Source organism: Akebia trifoliata, chromosome 5, assembly GCF_017979445.1.
Source record: "Akebia trifoliata isolate Shusen 1 chromosome 5, ASM1797944v1, whole genome shotgun sequence".
Classification (NCBI taxonomy): domain Eukaryota; kingdom Viridiplantae; phylum Streptophyta; class Magnoliopsida; order Ranunculales; family Lardizabalaceae; genus Akebia; species Akebia trifoliata.
Window position 1 is genome coordinate 3,416,717 of NC_141379.1, and position 18,267 is coordinate 3,434,983.

The following is an 18,267-nucleotide window of genomic DNA, read 5'->3' on the forward strand; positions in this document are numbered from 1 at the left end:
AAAAAAAAGAAAAGAAGGGAACATCTTTCATCGTTCACTTCTCCTGCTAAATCCCATTCCTCAGTTTATTCGAAATTAAATAATTTCTCCCAAATATTGATTCCAGAAGGCCATAGATTTTCTGATTTTACTGTGATTCTTCTTTGCATTTTGGGCTGTTGGCATCATCTTCTAATCTCCCTTGGACATGCCTTCTTCTCTTGTCTAATAATCCAAGGCATATTTTGAAGATTTAACACTAACAACAACTACTTCAAAAAGACAAAGGAAGATTCAGACTACAACTAAAGTTATTGTTAGTTGGATTTAATTAATAGAGTTGCTTTGAAGAGAGCACCCCAAATCCAGATAAAAGGAACACTTTGTATTTCTTCTCTTTTCTCATTTACATGAAGGCAAAAATATATGGAAGCCTAGGAACCCACAAGGCTTGGCCATGGTATCCATTTGTGTATCTCACCCCTCCAAAAGGGGGTGATGATTTCTTTTCTACATACACTGCTCTGGGCAAAACTTAACCCTATATGTTACAAATGAAAAAATTTGAACCAAATTAAACATACCCATATTTACATTTTTTCATCCTTAATATCGTCCATTAATTTTGATTCAGCCAACAACCTCGAATACTCATGCCGGACCTCCATTAGTTCCATTCTAAGTTGCTGAACCTGCCCAATGAAATGAAAGTTGTGATTTTCTTCAAGGATAGAAGAATAAACACATGTAATAATTATAGATGCACAAGAGTTTTCTGGAGTTAACACTCCAGAACTCCTCTCTTGGGATAGATTAGGTTCTCTACACAAATTTGCTGAGGCCGCAGGCCTAAAGTGATCCATTATTACCCTTAGTGGCTCATTTCGTTAGCCTTTATTCTATTTCGAGAAAAATTGTCAGCCTTGCAGCACCATATGGGGTTGATGGGGACAGTAAATTATCCTATAGACGAATTATATGGCTTCATCAGGTTCACAAACCACCAGTAATGCCTTTATGTACTACTTCTCTAATTTTTTGGTGGGTGTGCTGGGATTGAACCCACACCCATGATTGCTATACATTACATTACATCAATCAATTGAGTTTTGGGCTCAAATTCAATTTACTGTGCTACTATGGTAAAGATGAAATAAAGTACCTTGAGATTAAGTTCCTCTTCACTCTTCTCATACTCCAAACACCTGAAAATGGACAAGAATCCAAGCAATGAGGATTTTCCCAAGAACAGACAGCTAATAAGTGGGCTCATGTTAATCAAGTTCAATGTCTCATCAGTATTCATGTAGCCTGGCTCAGCCGATCATGGTTTTAGAAATCATCGGCAAGACCATTCATATTCCTCAGTGAAAAAGATGAAACCAAAAAACCAAGAACAAAAACCATGCGGTTAATTCTCTCTCAAGAGCCGATCACATTGATTGTTTGTGGTTTCAACTGCTCTTTTATATGCAGGTAAAAAGTATTTTTCGGAATAGAACCTTAAAATTCACACTTTTCATGTCCCATTATAGTCCAATCCCAACAATTTGTTACAAGGAAGAACTTAATTAATTATCTTAATGAGGAAAAACTATTGTACACTCACTGTGCTTGGAGCTTCTTCTTTTCTTGGATTAGGCTTATGGCCTCCTGATCTTGCGACCGCTTGTCAGTACCATTAGCAGGCTACCAATAAAATGTGACCAGAGTTAGTGAAAGACATGACAAGAGTTAGTGACAAAGATTTCCTCTATAGCAGTTAAATAACATTTCTAAAGAAAATAGAGAAGACCGTACACAGGTTTCCTGACTGATTTTTCTAGAAGTCAAGGTGGGAATGCTCAGATTTAACACTTTCAAGGGCCTATTTTACCCTGGAATTGGGTATGGTCAAGCCCTCACCGATGGTACAGTCAACAGTGCGACTGTTGGTGGTGTATCCATGCCCCATAGAATCAAAAATAGGAAATAAATATAATATAAGTATAAGAAACCATAATGAGCACCAAATATAGTCAACTGAGCTATTAAAAAATATGGAAACTGGCTGAAGTATTTGCTCGGATATTTTAAACCAATCTACATACTAAAATTTCCGTACAAATACTTTGGAGTTTGGACTAATACAAGTGTCAGGATCCATAAATGTCAGCACTCAGAACACTTACAAATTCTAAACTGCCAACTCGATCCAATGAAGCATGAGAACATTGATAATAAAGCAATTAGTATCCCCAGGAGACTTAGCCACGTGGGTATCAATGTTCAACTCCCATCACATGTATGGTCACAATAAATCGATAACACTTACAAATTCTAAACTGGCAACTCAATCCAACGAAGCATGAGAACATTGATACAAAAGCAATTAAGTATCCCCGGGAGACTTAGCTACGTGGGTATCAATGCTCAACTCCCATCACATGTATGGTCACAATAAATCGAGAAAGGCGCAGATAACACAACATATTATATTTTCAGATATAAACAAGATAGCTAAATAATTATCCAACCAAATGCCTATCAGCATATCTAATATTATAAATATAATGCTTAGCCCCCACTAAAATTTTAAAACAGCAAATATAATAATTGTGGGCAACATTGAGTATACTGATTTCAGACCTGTGTTTCCAAATTGTGCTTATTATCAGTTGCATTTGTGCCTGATCCTGCTTGTCTCTTCACCTGTCTGGGTTCTGCCATATGACCATTTCCCTTCCTCTTTATAGGTGGTCCTGTTTGGGTATTGTAAGCAACATATAAGTAAGATATATTACTATTTCCACTCACAGTATATTCATTTTAAATACTGACCTGGTTGAGAGTTGGTTCGATGTTTGCTAAAGGATTCCCCCGGACTTCTTCCTCTTGGACTATCAATGGAAGGGGAACTGGGATTCATCGTGACAGGTTGAAGACCACTATATGCTCTAGAAGACTTTTTAACTTGGTGATATCCAATCAATCCGCAATGAAAATCCCTACAAAAACACGAAGAAACAAAATATATATATGTGTATTCCAAAAGAATTGAGATTGAACAGGAAAACAGAACCTCATATTTAAGATTCCACCTAGCATGAGCCAAGTACAAAATGGTATAAATGTGCTTGAAAGAATTATAAATATCTTTTACCAGTACTCCATAGTCATGTCCTTCAAACGGGCTTCGAGTTTTTGAAAAAGAGTAGTTTTCTCAAAATCTTGCTTATTGTGAGTAGGCTCAATGAAATTAGCCTCCAGTACGCCTAACAAAGCACCATTAGATCATTCAGAAAGCAGAATACATGTATGGCTTGTACACGTAACAACAAATTTTTTTCAAGAGGTTTCTCACCAGACACACCCCTTCCATTGCTGTTGGTCTGACTAACAACACGCCAGAATGGCTAGAAAGAAAGATGTAAGAAATGTGTTAATGTTGTTAAAAATAGAAGTATAGAACAAAAGAACATTGTTACAAATTTGTGGGACAGAGAAATACTACAAACTTATGGGTGGCGACACTGTTTGATAGGTTTGAAAGATTAAAAGAGAAGATGTTCTGAATCCTATGGAATAAATCCTCTCCAAAATGGTAGACTGAAGTGAACTAAACCACATTTATACCCATTTAGTTGTTAGAAGAATAAAATCATATGGACAACATTCCTAAAATTATTTCAGTGCCTACACCCATATGTTCAATTTTCAAGTATAAGAACTTGAAGCTGACATTATGATACAATAGGCTGATCCACTTAGTTGTGTGGGTTTGAAAGATCTAAAAAAGATGGCTTATGAATACTATGAAACAAATCCCCTCCAAAATGGTACGGATTGAACTAAACCACATTTGTACCATATAGTTAGAAGAAGAAAACAGTTATACCCACAACATTCCTAAATTATTTTAAAGCCTATATGCATAATTTCAATTTTCAAGTATAAGAACTCGAATCCGATCACTACAATAGCCCGATGCACTTAGTGTACGACATGACCCACTTCTGTTACATATACTATTAAGTGCCAGACAACTTTAGAAAATAGCAAATGCTAATAGAAATTAAGTTATGCGTGACAAGACATCTGTAGAAAATGGCACGCACCATCAATTAGATTGCAAAGCATGGAAACTCTTTCTTTACCCAAAACACTTCTGTATTGAAAGGAGAAAACACTGAACTTACCAAAAAATAAATGATTAGAAGACAAATTACTGTTTTTTATTTTTTGTCCCTCCTCTATTCTTAAGGTGAAAAATTGGAGTAAATCACCAGTACAAAAAAATAATCTTGTGATGGGGCAAAAATATGATTGCCGCTACATTGAGGAAAATGGAAAAAAGACACTCTTTCCAGATGATAGGGGAGGGGGGATAAAAAGGGGGGTTTTGCTGATAATGTTCATGGACAAAAAGTCAAACCATTTTGGACAAAACTAGACCAACCATGTCAATGCGAAAGGTGATCTTCCCTGTGGGAAGAGAGCAAAAGGATAAAACCATTGAGGCATCAGGAAAAATGATTTAGACCCTAAAATAAAACTGGGCAGCGCATGACATTGAGTTATTGGTTCTGTGAAATATCAATAACCAAGCAAGAAAGGCAATCCACTTTCTCTATCATATGAGACCACGTTTATACTTCTCAGCATAGTGGGGACCGAAAAAAGGAAGGATTGTCACTAGTATGGTAAATAGAGAACAATAATGTAGACAACTCTGCAGTAATAAAATATACCCTTCCACCCAAAAAAATACAAATTATGTAATTGTTCATGGCAATAAAAAAAAGTCTTACCAGTATAAGACGGTTCCTGTGGTAGACACTGAACCCATGGATATTCACATGTGGAGCATCCCTCAAGAACCCTATAGTCGTAATAACTGCAGCCTGAACAGGTTAAACCGGCAAGAAAGACATAGTGAACAGATGAGAATGTTGGGTCGGCATTATAGGATATCCATGCCATATTCACATCAACATAAGCATAAATTCTGATTGGACATGTATAGCATGCACACAGAGTTGCAAACTTGTAATCACATTTTGTAATTCATGGGATTTTCTATTTTTATTTCTTATATGTGGGAAAAAACACGATTTTGATTGGCAAACACATTTTGGCTAAATAAATCTTGTTTATCTGGTTTATAAAATTCCCCTTTTAATTTGATTGGTATGGCATTTATCAAATAGCACTCTATACCATCCAGCTTTGACTCATGGGCAACATCTTTTTTTTTTATAACCAAAATTTTATTCAAGGAGTCCTCAAAGAAACCAAAAAACAGGAGAGCAAACAACACAGAGTCAGTACTAAGTCTACACTCCAAAGACTCGGTCTTGGTTCTACTTATTATAAAGCCCTTGGACCTCCAAAATTTCTTTTCATAATTTTAGTTTTACGTTGATTCCCTCTCTAGTCCCATCAATTAATGCTACATCCACAAATAACATGCACAAAGGTATTGTGATCTATACATCATTTTTTTAATATGCCAAATTGATGCAAGATAAAGTGTTTCAATAAAGTCAACTCTTAATCACCTTTTAAAAAATCATGTTCTTTCTACTTTGATAAGTGAAAATTTTATTAAATACGGAAAAAAAAAAAAAAAATACAAAAAGGAGAGGCCAAAGCAGCCACCCTGCAAGGAAACCACCCAAAAAAAAAAAAAAACACCAAAAACAATTGGATTGTACAATTTTCTTAAACCATGGGTTAGAGTAAATACCAACAAAGAAAATAAATCTGCACACGTTATCAAGAACATTGGACATTGCATATCACATGAGAATGAGCATAGTATAACTTACGTCGATAGTTTCCAAGAACTATTTTCAAAAGATAATGGTACAATTGGCAACCAAGAATAAGACAAATCTGACACAAACCTCCGTATTTCCACCAATATGAGGTTTATATAGGATGAATTCACGAAATTTGAGATCATTAGCAATATTATGATGCTCAACAACTTGTCCACGCAATATGATTCTGAAATGCTCCGGTACCCTCAGGTACAAAATGGATGAGTATACCTATGGCGTTTCAACAAGAACTAAATTTAGCAGGTATGCACTTCCTTTGTTAGCTCAAAGTCATAAATAAATACCAAACTTACACGAAGAGAATAGTGGAGCCTGTTAGCGATATGTTGTTGGCTTATCATCTTAGGATGATGAGTTGTTTGAATTTTTTGTGGGGCCCCATGAATCAGAATATCCTGCAACCAGTGAGTCACGACTCACAATTACTCATGCCATTAAACAAACTGCAAAAGACAAGGGAAAAGATAGAGAAGAGAAAAAGCAAGAGCTAATCCTCCCCCCCCCCCCCAAAAAAAAAAAAAAAAAAAAAAAAAAAACAAATAATAATAATAATAATTAATTAATAAACATTACAGCATGTGATAAACACTAACCTTAGCATCAGATTCAAAATCGAGCTCCAAATCCCCGTCATCATTGAACCAGAGATTGTAAATAATAACTTTGGTGCCATGATTTCCGATGTCATCGAACTGCCCATATTATCCAAAAGAGTGTAAATTGAAGCTTGAATAAGAATTAGGGAAAGGATTCAAACGAATCAATAAATCGAGAGCCATTAAAAATAAAACCTCACGTTGCATGGTCAAGCCCTAAAAGTAACAGAATCAAAATTGCCCTCCAAAAGAATATGTTCAAATAGCATCAAGAGAATGAAGTGTGTGATTGTAAAGATAGAGCCTTTAAAATTTAAACATGGATTCCAAGCTATCTTCTAAATTTCATAACTTCATCTACTTTCTTATTTCAACCTAAGTATCCACCTCATGTTGTCCAGCATGCATTGAATACAAGTTGTATCATCTAATTTACATTCAATAAGAGAAGCATCAACCAATACGTATCCATCTTCAAAGAGGAGTCTGACATGGTAAAGCAATCCAATATATCAATTAAACACATACAATTTAAGAGAGCATTGGGATCTGGTCTAACATGCCACACAGAAATTGAAATCTAATAGTAATTTTTTATTTATGTTTTTAAATTAAGTATAAATAGTTTGATTGATTCAGATTAATAAAATATAAACCTGCCTAAACCAAGAAAGTTTCACATGCTTACTTGCTTCAGAAGCTCAGCTTCCGTTCTATATGGGGACCACTGTAGGATCATAGAGAGATTTGATGAAAAATGCGCCCCACTGTTGCATGCTCTCAACTTTCCCATTGTTGTATCGAACTCATAATCCACCTATGCTCCATAAAAGACCTTATAGTGAGTGTCTAAGTAAAACATTTTCAATCCAGGCAGGAAATTTTGAGGTTAGTAAAAGGTAAACTTCCAGTCTGCATATTATACCCAGCAATTACAGTCTATGAAACAGAATATCACGACACTTATTGCCCGAATATCACAACACTTAGTGCCCTTCAGGACCTGGCATTCGGTGAGTCTTATCTGGATAGATATACATCTATTGATCTATACTTTCTTATAGAAACTCTATTCAATTTGGTCTTTCTGACCGTATGAACTAGCATAAAGATAAGATAAAGTAATAGGTTGCTCCAATGCCAAACTCACCATTGGTACTACAATTCTGGCATGACCTGTTTGTCTCAAAAAGGTATAAGATAGGAGACCAACACTTTGAGTTAATGTCCTGAGCACAAAAAAAGACCACTGATGAGGATACCTCAAGCTTAATTAGGCAATGGTACATGATAAAAAAAATTCAGTATCTGGATAAAAGTATTAAATTATTTATCAATATAAAGAAAGATTAGCTTGCATTTTCCGGTTGGCAAGTTAGAGATGGTCATCTACATTTCCTAAAATATGTTTAAAATAACATATCGAACGAATAAAAGATTAAAAAAGAAAGAAACCTAGTGGGAAAAAATAGGGCATAAAATGGGTTGGATCCTAGTCGAATGTAGACCTATCCATTTTCAGTTCCGGATTTTTTAGCAGGATCCTTATCAATCCAACCCGGATTGTGTTCACTGAAACTGAATCTGACTGGACCAGATCCGAATTATATTATTTGTATTGGGTTGGGTTTTTAATGAATCATTTAAACCTTTTTCTTTTTTCTTGTTTCTTTTTTTGGCATTTTCGTGCCCCTATTTTTCCATTAGAACCCTTTCATGTTATAAAAATCATGTAAAAGAAAAGTACTATAAAAGGAATATTTTGAGAAATCTAAAAATATAATTTTCAAAGCAAATATATTATTCGGATCTAGGGGATCTAGGGATAAATCCATATCCAAATCGGGTCAAGGGGCATCAAACCACATTTGACCAGCCTTTCGTTCGGATCCACTCCAAGGATCCAAATCCATTAAAACTAATTTCAGATAAAATCCCATTCATTTTATGCCCTAAAAAGGGAGAATTCCCAGCACTTGTAACAAAAACCAATATTCTCATCTAGTTTATTTTCAAAGATCAAAGTCAAGAAAACTCATGAATTACCAGAATGAAGCGGAAGAACCATATTTTCATGAAAGTTTAATCTTAATTCAAATTCAAGTGATAAAATAATAACACTTTCAAAACACTTCTGTATGTTTCCTCATTTCTCATTCTAATTTCCTTGTAAAACTTGAGGTTAACAAATAAATCAATGAAGGGTAACAGAGGAGTTTGGGAAACATGAGAATAACCCCACTTAAAAACTTGCAGGGGAAAAGAAACCTGTGATGCCAGCTAGATATGTAAGTTGGGGAGTGTTAGTTAGTGCCTCATTTTTGGGAATCCAATCTCATTATTACTACTCAAACAAAAAAAGAGGAAAGAAAGAAAAAAAAAATGTCCCATCGCCAAAGACTAATGTGGAGGGATTAAATCTACTCTCATCTGAACCGCTCATATCACACCAATCAACGCGTATCTGAAGGCATACACATGGCATTGATGGGATGGGATCACATCTAATCAAGAAAAAAAATCCTAATATGGGAGGGTTCTACCCTTTTGAATAATTATTTTATTTGGATATGGCAATTGTAATCTAATTAGGATGAGGTTTCATATTTTAGGTTTAGGATTTTTATCTACCTAAAAAGGCTAAAAACCATTTTAAAAGGGGAGGGAAAAGGAAAGGACAAAGAACCATGAGAAACCACACAGTAATTGACAGCCACCCCCAAAGTCAACCCTTCGTGGATTTAGGGTTTTTTATCTTGTTTTGCCAAGGGACAAATCACGATCTATTCTCAGATTATTGATTGGCAAGATAAAGATTGGAAAGATCGATTCTTTTTTTCAGTGGAAAGATCATGATTTCTGGTGATCTGATTAGAAGGACAACACATGTTCTTCAAGGTGAAGAACAAACAAAAGGGATACGGACCCTAGCTCTCAACATGGCCGTTGTGAGATAACACATAAGATGGCACACAAGGGTGCTGACTTGAGTTTTGTAATTGTTGACTCAACTGAGTTAAACAATGTGTTGTGTCGAGCAAATTAATAGTTCGGGGACTTAGTTCATGCCCATAATAGGGATCCCATGTAATCCAATTTGTTTTGTTGAGTCGGCCCAACAATAGTTAAGCATGGGGGCTAAGTTCAAATCTGACCTCTTTGTTGATCGGTCATTACGTAAAATGGAAAGAGTAGGTTCCTCCCAAGGAACCAAGCTCAACCTATTTGTTGGTCAATGAATAAAAAACCGACCTCTTTGTTGGTAAGTGCATAAAATGAAAATCCAACCTCTTTATTGGTCGGTGAATGGAAATCCACATATTTGTCAGTCAGTGCATAAAATGAAAATCCAACCTCTTTATTGGTCAATGCATAAAATGGAAATATGATATCTTTGTAAATCGGTGCATAAGATGGAAATGGAAGAAGGAACCAAGACCAACTGCTTCGTTGATCGGTGCATGAGATGGAAATGGAAAGACTTGGTTCCTCCCAAAGAACCAAGCCCGACCCCCAAGTTGGTTAGTTTATTAGATGGAAAGTCTTGTTTCATTTTAGGGAACCAAGCTTGACTTTTAAGAAACCGATCCAAACCAAATGGAAGCGTAGATTTGAGCTAAATACGGAACAAAATAAGTTCGGGAGCTCAATAATCAATATTAGATTTCGTTCAAAAATTAGGGATGGTGCACATTCAAGAAAGAAGTTGTGGAGTTCTCAAAGGAAAATATCGATACATCAATCTCCACCTTTGAGATGGGGTTATTGTGGAGGGATAAAATCCACTCTCATTTGGATCGTTCATGTCGCATCAATTAGCGCGTATCCAGAGATATACACATGGCATTGAATTGATGAGATCTTATCTAATTAGTAAAGAATCTTAATATGAGAGGATTCTTTCTTTTGGATAATTACTATATTTGGATAAGGATGAATATGGCAATTGTAATCTAATTAGGATAATGCTTCATATTCTAGATGTAGGGATTTTATTTATTTAAAGGGTTAAAAGTCATTGTAAAATAGGAGGGAAAAAGATAAGCAAAGAGAGATCTAGAAGGAAAGAGAGATGGAACGTGAGAAGCCAAAGGATTGAATGCAATCATGTAATATTGGAATACGGTTTATAGTGGAATGACTTCCCAATCCCATGGATATAGGGACCTCTGTCGAACCATGTAAAAAATCTCTTGTTTCTTTATTCTTTTGTGTTATTGGTGTGATTTGTGTGTGGCATTTAGATTGGGATTGGGACCTCGAGGTAAATGCAAAAGATTGCATTTACAACTAACAAGTCTTGGATCAAGCTCAAACACATGTGCTAAATAGTCCTAAAGAGGAGGCAAAGGTATTGGGTTAAAAGAATAAGAGCGCTTAAGGTTGGGTTTTAGAATTTGCAAAAGTAACACTGGGCTACCCTTTAATAAGTTCATTCATTTGATCACATAGATCTACGAGATCAATCATTGGCTTTCACAACACCTTATGTCATATGCAAGGGCCACCACTTTATCATCTTCAAATACATTTAGTACTCATGGGATTGCACCCTACCAACATCTCAAGAGATCGAACTTACGCATCACATGCTTAAAAACCAAGATTAAAATTGCAATTAAACGTCATAAAGAGGGATCTCATTATCAAAATCAAACCTCTTCTTGATGTGACGGGTGAAGACAATAACATCTGCCCCGAGTCTCATAGTGCTTGTCTTGAAACCATTTCCATCTGAAAGGCTACAAGCAAGCCAATTAATATAAAAGAAGGAAAGGAAAGCTAAAGCAAAAAAAATAAGAAGGTGCAATGAAAAAAGTAAAGGATACATACACTGCCCAATGGCAGATTTTGATTTCTTATATGAAAAGCCAAAGCTCATGCAACGTCGTATTGCTTCTGGGTCCATTCCGCCTCCATCATCTTTTTATTAGCAAGAACCAATTTTAGGTGCACAAATATTCAAATAAAAAAATTAGGTGGCACTAAGTGCATTGAGCAAGTGCCCAACATCAAATCAACAAATCAAAATAGATCAAGAGGAAAAAAAAACAGTACCTTGAATTAGCAAAGCTGGACTTCCATCTCGAGGACTTGAGGTTTTATCTATCATGACAAAGGTAGCTCCATTTTGTATCTATAGCACAAGAAAACATGTCATTATCATCAATGAAACCTTATACCAAAGATTTGGGATTGGCTAAACGAATCTTGTTTCTCCATTCAATTCTCTTCAAAGCCACATCTTTTGTTATTGAAAGTGTCATGTCCATTTTCACTATCTCAATCCACATAATTTGGGACTTCACGTATATTCCTTCTAACTAGGATTGTAATCAACCTTTGTTGAACGTGCCCAAATCATTGATTGGTGCACTGAAGGCTTTACTAGGATAGAAGACCACAATTTGAAGTTTACAATTCTACACAGAATTAGGACACGGTACAAATCTAAATGAAAAGAGATGAGCCACAGATTGTTATAATCATCCTTGAGCATTTCAAAACTCGAGGATGAGATTTATCCAACCAAATGAGAATAACGCGAGACGTGAATTATGTCGTTAATCACTGGCTCCAATGGAAATTTTGTAACTATTTATGTTGTCTCTTGCTTGGGTCCAAATTTATCTTTTTGGCACTTTCATTTTGTTAAGATTAGTTTTAGGTTAATTTCAATTTTTATTTTATTTTTTTGTTATTTTAGGAATGATTTGATTCTAGGTACCATTCAAGTAATTTTTATTTAGGATTTATTTTGAGGACTCAAAAGTTGTCGTATTTAGTAGGTTTTTGTGTCATTTGAAAGGCTGTTCAATTTTCTATGCAACTAGCCCAAGATTTTGCAAATTCGATGTGTTTTAAGAAAGTTAAAGTCAAAATATTTATATGGTATTAGTTTTACACGAAATTTGCATATCAAAGTCAAAAGCATCCATGTTTAATCATGTTAGGATTATGATTTTGAATCTCTATATATATACAGCTATTGTAATTGACTTTAAACAATTTATGGAATAAATAAAAAAATATAGCTCTCTCCTTAAGATTTCTCTAGTGATTGGATATGGTGTGAGGTCGTCTCAACATAATAACAAGAACCATTGGTGTGATTTCAAGGTAATTTTCTATTTGTTTTATTATTTTCTATTTCAAATCAATTCCTACCCTTAACCTAGACTAATTACAACACCCAATTGCAAAACTTCACATTTCACATATCCAATTAGCCTTATGAAACCTTTCACAATGCCCATAAAACCTTTTGGGCATGAAACCTTTTCTTCAAATCCCTTCTATAATTTTTCTTTCTTCTTCACAACCTAATTAGTCTTTCCTGCACCCTCCCTAACGTAGAACAAACCTAGAATCGATGAAACCTAGGTTGTCCTACATTAGATAGGGGTATGTGAAGCAGCATTCTCTTCTTACATGACTCACTCTTCTGATTAAAAATAAATAAATAAATAAATAACGAACTTCCAATAGCTTAAGCACTCATAGATTTTAGGGATTTTTTGTTTGTTTGTTTGAAATGTTTGATTTTAGGACTAAGTCAACAAGCAACTATTTTCTAAAACAGAAACCTACTAATATGATTCTAAATTATGGACACCTATTGTCAAATTAACCTTAAAATAGAAACCCAAACTTAAGAAATCCTAGTTGCCAATTTTGGAGGCCAACAAATAGTACCCACCTGTGACTATTTGACCAGCACAGAAAACCCCTTTGGGGATTGTAACAAGGAGTTTATTAATCCATTAATTACGAGATGCACTAAGCTTAATCGAGCTGATATTATTAGATTTTCATGCTATAGGCCTTTATGCTAGTAGGGCTAATTTCATCACAAAAGTACTACAATAAACCATTAAAACCAATGCACTGTTGTGAGATGGTCCTTACAGCCCATTCAATGAGTAGCTATGACTTCATGTAGAGTTAAAAATTGCCTGAGTAACATAAAATAAACATTACACTTTATATTTTCTCAAAGGTAGAATCATGCTTGAGCGATGACATAGAAAACCAAAAAAGGATACGTAAAACAAAAATAAGTAGGAAACTACCTCATCGAATGCATTGTCAAGCAGCTCTGCTATGGCTGAAAATAGAGGCAACAAAAAAGACACGGTTAAGAGATTGTAGTAACCATTAGAAGCAATACAACAGAGAGTGAAATCCTGCAGGGATCTTAATAAATAGAAATGCAATATAGTGAGGGGTTTATAAATTAATTGTACGCACCACCAAAAGCCCACTTATGCGAAGTAGCATTTGAGTGAAGAAACTTGGGATGAACACGTAAATGATTTTGCCCACCTGGAACCCAAAAAAAAAAAGCAGCATTCACAAATCAATGCCATCGATAAAATCAGAAATATAAATAAATAAGTACATAAGGATATTGTCTCTGCTATAGCTTCCTTAGTTCTCTTTATCTCTGTCATTAATCCTATTTCATGGGGCCTTGCCCACCCAAGGAATTAAGACACTATGACTTGGGCACATGGTGCAATGGGTATCTTTTTGGGATTCCAATTCGATACAACAACACAAGAATCCAGGTCAACATGACAAGCAGAACACCAAATACATGTAATTCATCATTGTTAAGTGTTAATACTTTGAAGTAAGACTTTGGAAGCTTGTGCATCATCATATTCTCCAGCTTTCCAGAATTGGCGAAATATTGGTGCTGCAGGCAATGTTGAAGCATAGCTAGACCCATTAACCGCATAACTCCCTTGTCCCAATACACCATTAGTACTACTTCGAACAGTATTTAGAGCATTTGAACCACCATTCTGCTCAGAGTCTTGTCTTATACTACGGATTCTGGATTTCTGCTGCTGGACCTGTTGTTCAGCTTTATAATGTTTTTTTCTTTGATTAGTACTTGGGTTGAAATCCAGCTCCTGCTTAACCAAACTCACGCCTTCCTCTCCAACCTCATCATCACTACATAAATCTACAATGTCGGGGAACCTCATCTCAAGCACTGTACATGAAACAAAATTAATGGTTTTAAATAAGCGATCAATAAAGAGTCCACAAGAGCAAGAAACCAAAATCACAATCTTCTAAGCTTTAAAAAGCAGGTGTATAGTGACTCTGTGTATTGAGGGATACAATCATGAGATCCTGACATCTTAATGGGAAAGAAAGATAAAGCAACAATCAAACAACAAAGCACCGGTATCATCCCAACAACAGCAACTCCCACCAATTAAACTCTCTGAAAAATTTACACCAAAAGAAAATTAGGCATAAGATGCTTATGATGGTTTCACCATCCAAGAGATCCTTTCCATCCAAAACATGCTTGTTCTTCTCTTTCAATATGTCCCAAAAAGCAGCAAATGAAAGCAGACTATAGAATTCTCTAGCGGGATCTAAAGGCTGAAGAGAACCAACATTCAAAGAGAGAAAACAGATTCAGGATGGACCCAATCGGTGCCCAAGGGACCCAAAAAGGTAGTCCAAACAGAAATAGTGCAACTACAACAGATAAGAATGACTAAAGGATTTTCCATAAGCTTCACATAAGTAGCAGTAAATTAGCAATGCTGACACCACAAAATAATATTTTCTATGTTCTATATCTATTTAGTGATGAAAGATAAATCTTCATGACTAACAAATCACTTAAATCAAACAAGAGTCATGCAGTCCTCAATGCTGTCCCCATGAGGAGAATGTTGCACAAACAAAAAGTGTTTAGTACAATACCAAAATGAGTGTTCGTGAGCTTCAGTTACTTTCTTGTGTACAATGTATAACATGCAAACACAAACAGTGCTAGAAATGCATGGTATGTGTCTCATGAAATTAAAAATGTATTCACTCGGGCAAATTACAAAGCACAATGTGGGTATCATTCAGAACTAAAAAGTGGGTATCTCATCTACAGAATGCAAAATAGCCAAGATTCAAATCACTCAAAATAGATGTTCACATTTCAGCTTTAAAATCAAAACTCTTCCTGAAATTCCCAAAGGAAGCTTCAGATTGACTCAACTCAACCAATTAAATAAATAAATAAGTAAATTCAATCTCATCCATGAGCAAGCAATATTCAACCACTCTAATTAGTTACACAACATACCAGCTCAAACATGCCAGTAATGAACTACAAAACAGGAACCCACTTCACCTCAAAACATATTTTTTATTTTTAAAACACTTCACAAGAAAACAAAACAAACCCTAAAAGATTTGAGTATCTGCATGCATTACTTAGCAGAATTTGGGAGATTTCCATCAGGAGAAAGGGATTGGAAATCAATGAAATCAGATCAATGAATCTGATTCCAAACTAAACCCTAAACCAAAAGCTAAAAAACATAAATCCTTAAAACTGTTCAAGAATGGTTAGAGAATCAGTAATAGAAGAAATACTCATTGATAGAATTGGACTTAATTCATCGAAGAACAGATAGAATTCAAGATCTTTCAACCTTTTACAAAACAGATTTGAAGGGAGAACTTATACCTTTTTAACCCAAAAGTGATTGAGAATTTCAAAGTGAAAATAAAAAAATAAGAAAAAGAGCTCCAACAAAAATAAAAGTTCAGTGAAAAAAGAGGTTTATATATCATATACAGATCAAATCCCTATAATAATGGATGACAGCTGTATTATGCCATTGACAGCTGTATAATTTAATTTTTCCGTACCTGTTATAGGTTCGGATAAGCGGACATTTGGCTCGTAGAATTAGTTTCGGCAAGGTTCGGAGCCGGCAAGGTTCGGAGCCAGCGGGGTTCTGGTGAGTTTTGACTAAGTCAGAAATATTTTACCCCTTAAATTAGGGATTTGAGAGATCAAATTGTTTTAAAAGCAGAGGGGTTTTTGGTATTTAATTTTAAATATAAAATATGTACACTTGGGAAAGGCACCCTGTCTGAAAAATAAAATTATTTAGAAAAATTTAGAAGTAACATTGAAATTAACTTCATTTCACATGGTATAGTGAATGTGCGTACGGAATCATATATGTTTTTCATCGAGATAAGAGTGAGAGGCATCTATGGTCCTATGCATACCAATGTCGGAAACAATGCCAATTTCAATGTTACTTCAGCACAACTCAACTATTTATCTTACATTTGTACTATTATAATGAGAAAACGCAGAGTAGAAGTGGTTAGACACCAAAAATTTTGTCAACATAAATATCCCTACTTTTATATTTAATATTGAATCATGTAGGAGTAACATTGAAATTGACATCGTTTCACAAATTGGTGTGCACAAAACCATAAAGACTTCTCACTCGTATTAAAAAGTGACTGAAACAACTTTAGTCGAAGGTTTTAGGCCAAAGGTTGAATTCAATTGGTTTCCCTCGTTTCAAAGGTTCACTATTTCAAATTCAAGTTCGTGATTCACCACTCTAAAAACAAATCAAGTTCATCGAGCTAAATTGATATGAAAGTATTTGAAGGTTCAATTGAATGATAGTGTAAAAAAATAGGTTAAATATGTCTAATTTGAGTGAGAAAAAGAAACCATTTTTTGGTTATAGGTTGAAGGTTAGGGCATTTGGTCACTTGTCATTAGTCTATTATGAAGAAACAAATGTCAAATGGGCATGCCTTCTATTTGGATACTTAGGGTACATCTCAAATGTTATCCAAGCAGGGAGGGGAATGTAAAAGTTAAGCATAGATTGATAGATTCATTGGATTCATTGCATTTCATGAATGGTCACTCAAATTGGTCTCTATATTAAAATCGTTGCTTTTTCAAGTGGCTTCAAGCTGGCCTCAAATAAGAGATTCAAGTTTGGGGATTTGATTGTGAATTGAAAAAGATGTTAGGCACCCTAACTCACTTGCTTGCACCGTTGCCTATCTACTAACCCTTAATCTTTAAACTATGTCTCTCGCTCTCTCTCTCGATCGTAACAATAGCATAAACAAGGATTTGGATCTTAGGTATATATTAAAATAAAAGCTAAAATAAAATTCTATAATCGAAAAATATTCAAGTCTAGTAAATCTTACCTGCAAGAATCTAGATTTTGACAAAACCTCGATACTTTTGGTCTACTTCCTGTGAGTTGAACTTCGACGTTTTCTTGAGCATAATCCGGATAGAATTCCCCAAGGATTAGGGGTTTTGAGGGAGCTAAAATGGTATTTCAATACTTTCCTAAAATACGGATGAGGTTTTAGAAATTTCGTAAGGGTTACGGTGCTTAAAAGGGTAAAAAGGATAAAAAGGATATTTAAGAACTTTCTTAAAATCTAGGGAGGATTTTAAGAATTCCTAAAGACTAAAGGGTCTTAAACTCAAAAAAACTTGAGTTGTTTGATATTTTTCTAACGCCTCAAGGGCTTTTAGAAATTAATCAAACTTGGAAGGGATTAACTATGATAGTCTCATTTAGACTAAAGAGGAGCTTAATTTGTAGAAGGTTGGGGAGATAAGATAATAAACCTTAGTCGATGTGGGACTAAACATAGTTATAGAAATATAACTCGTGGTTTTGGTTGCTTCAGGACAACAATTTAATACATGCGCACACATCATTTAAATATGTATCCTCATAGTTTTTCTATTTTGGCAAATCTTGATCAAAATCATATCCACATACTACAATTATTTTTTATATGAAGAGTTCAATTTTTTTAGTTCACAGATGATGTGACAACCAAATCATTCTCAAAAGCACTTTCGAACTTTCAATCAAAAACTTCGATTTCTCAATAAATGGGTTATTGCTTGAAATTGTCACAAACGAAATGCAATGACATATTCCTAAAAATTCTTGACATATATGGCATATTGGGTATAAATTTATGATATGTCGATCTGATGAACCAGATGATGATGGTAATAATGATGATGACAA

General features: G+C 35.0%; 1 protein-coding gene across 4 annotated transcripts; it reads right to left on the bottom strand.

The window, feature by feature from the left end:
* Positions 1–347: 347 nt before the first annotated feature.
* DMS11 (Histidine kinase-, DNA gyrase B-, and HSP90-like ATPase family protein) lies at positions 348–17,757 on the bottom strand. 4 transcript variants are annotated; one of them, XM_086442146.1, is made up of 20 exons: positions 17,417–17,757; positions 14,031–14,405; positions 13,652–13,726; positions 13,474–13,508; positions 11,459–11,537; positions 11,234–11,323; positions 11,059–11,134; positions 7,551–7,629; positions 7,089–7,217; positions 6,398–6,496; positions 6,098–6,199; positions 5,868–6,014; positions 4,770–4,862; positions 3,323–3,374; positions 3,122–3,233; positions 2,800–2,966; positions 2,608–2,720; positions 1,589–1,668; positions 1,142–1,184; positions 348–671 (listed from the first exon to the last, which is right to left on the bottom strand). In XM_086442146.1, exons 2-20 carry the CDS (start codon positions 14,395–14,397, stop codon positions 570–572), a joined length of 2,040 nt encoding a protein of 679 aa, XP_086298272.1. In that variant the 5' UTR covers positions 14,398–14,405; positions 17,417–17,757; the 3' UTR covers positions 348–569. The 4 variants fall into 4 exon arrangements, with proteins under 4 accessions (XP_086298272.1, XP_086298271.1, XP_086298270.1 ...); XM_086442145.1 differs by lacking the exon at positions 17,417–17,757 and adding an exon at positions 15,900–16,003; XM_086442144.1 differs by lacking the exon at positions 17,417–17,757 and adding an exon at positions 15,806–15,824.
* Between the last annotated feature and the right edge of the window lie 510 nt (positions 17,758–18,267).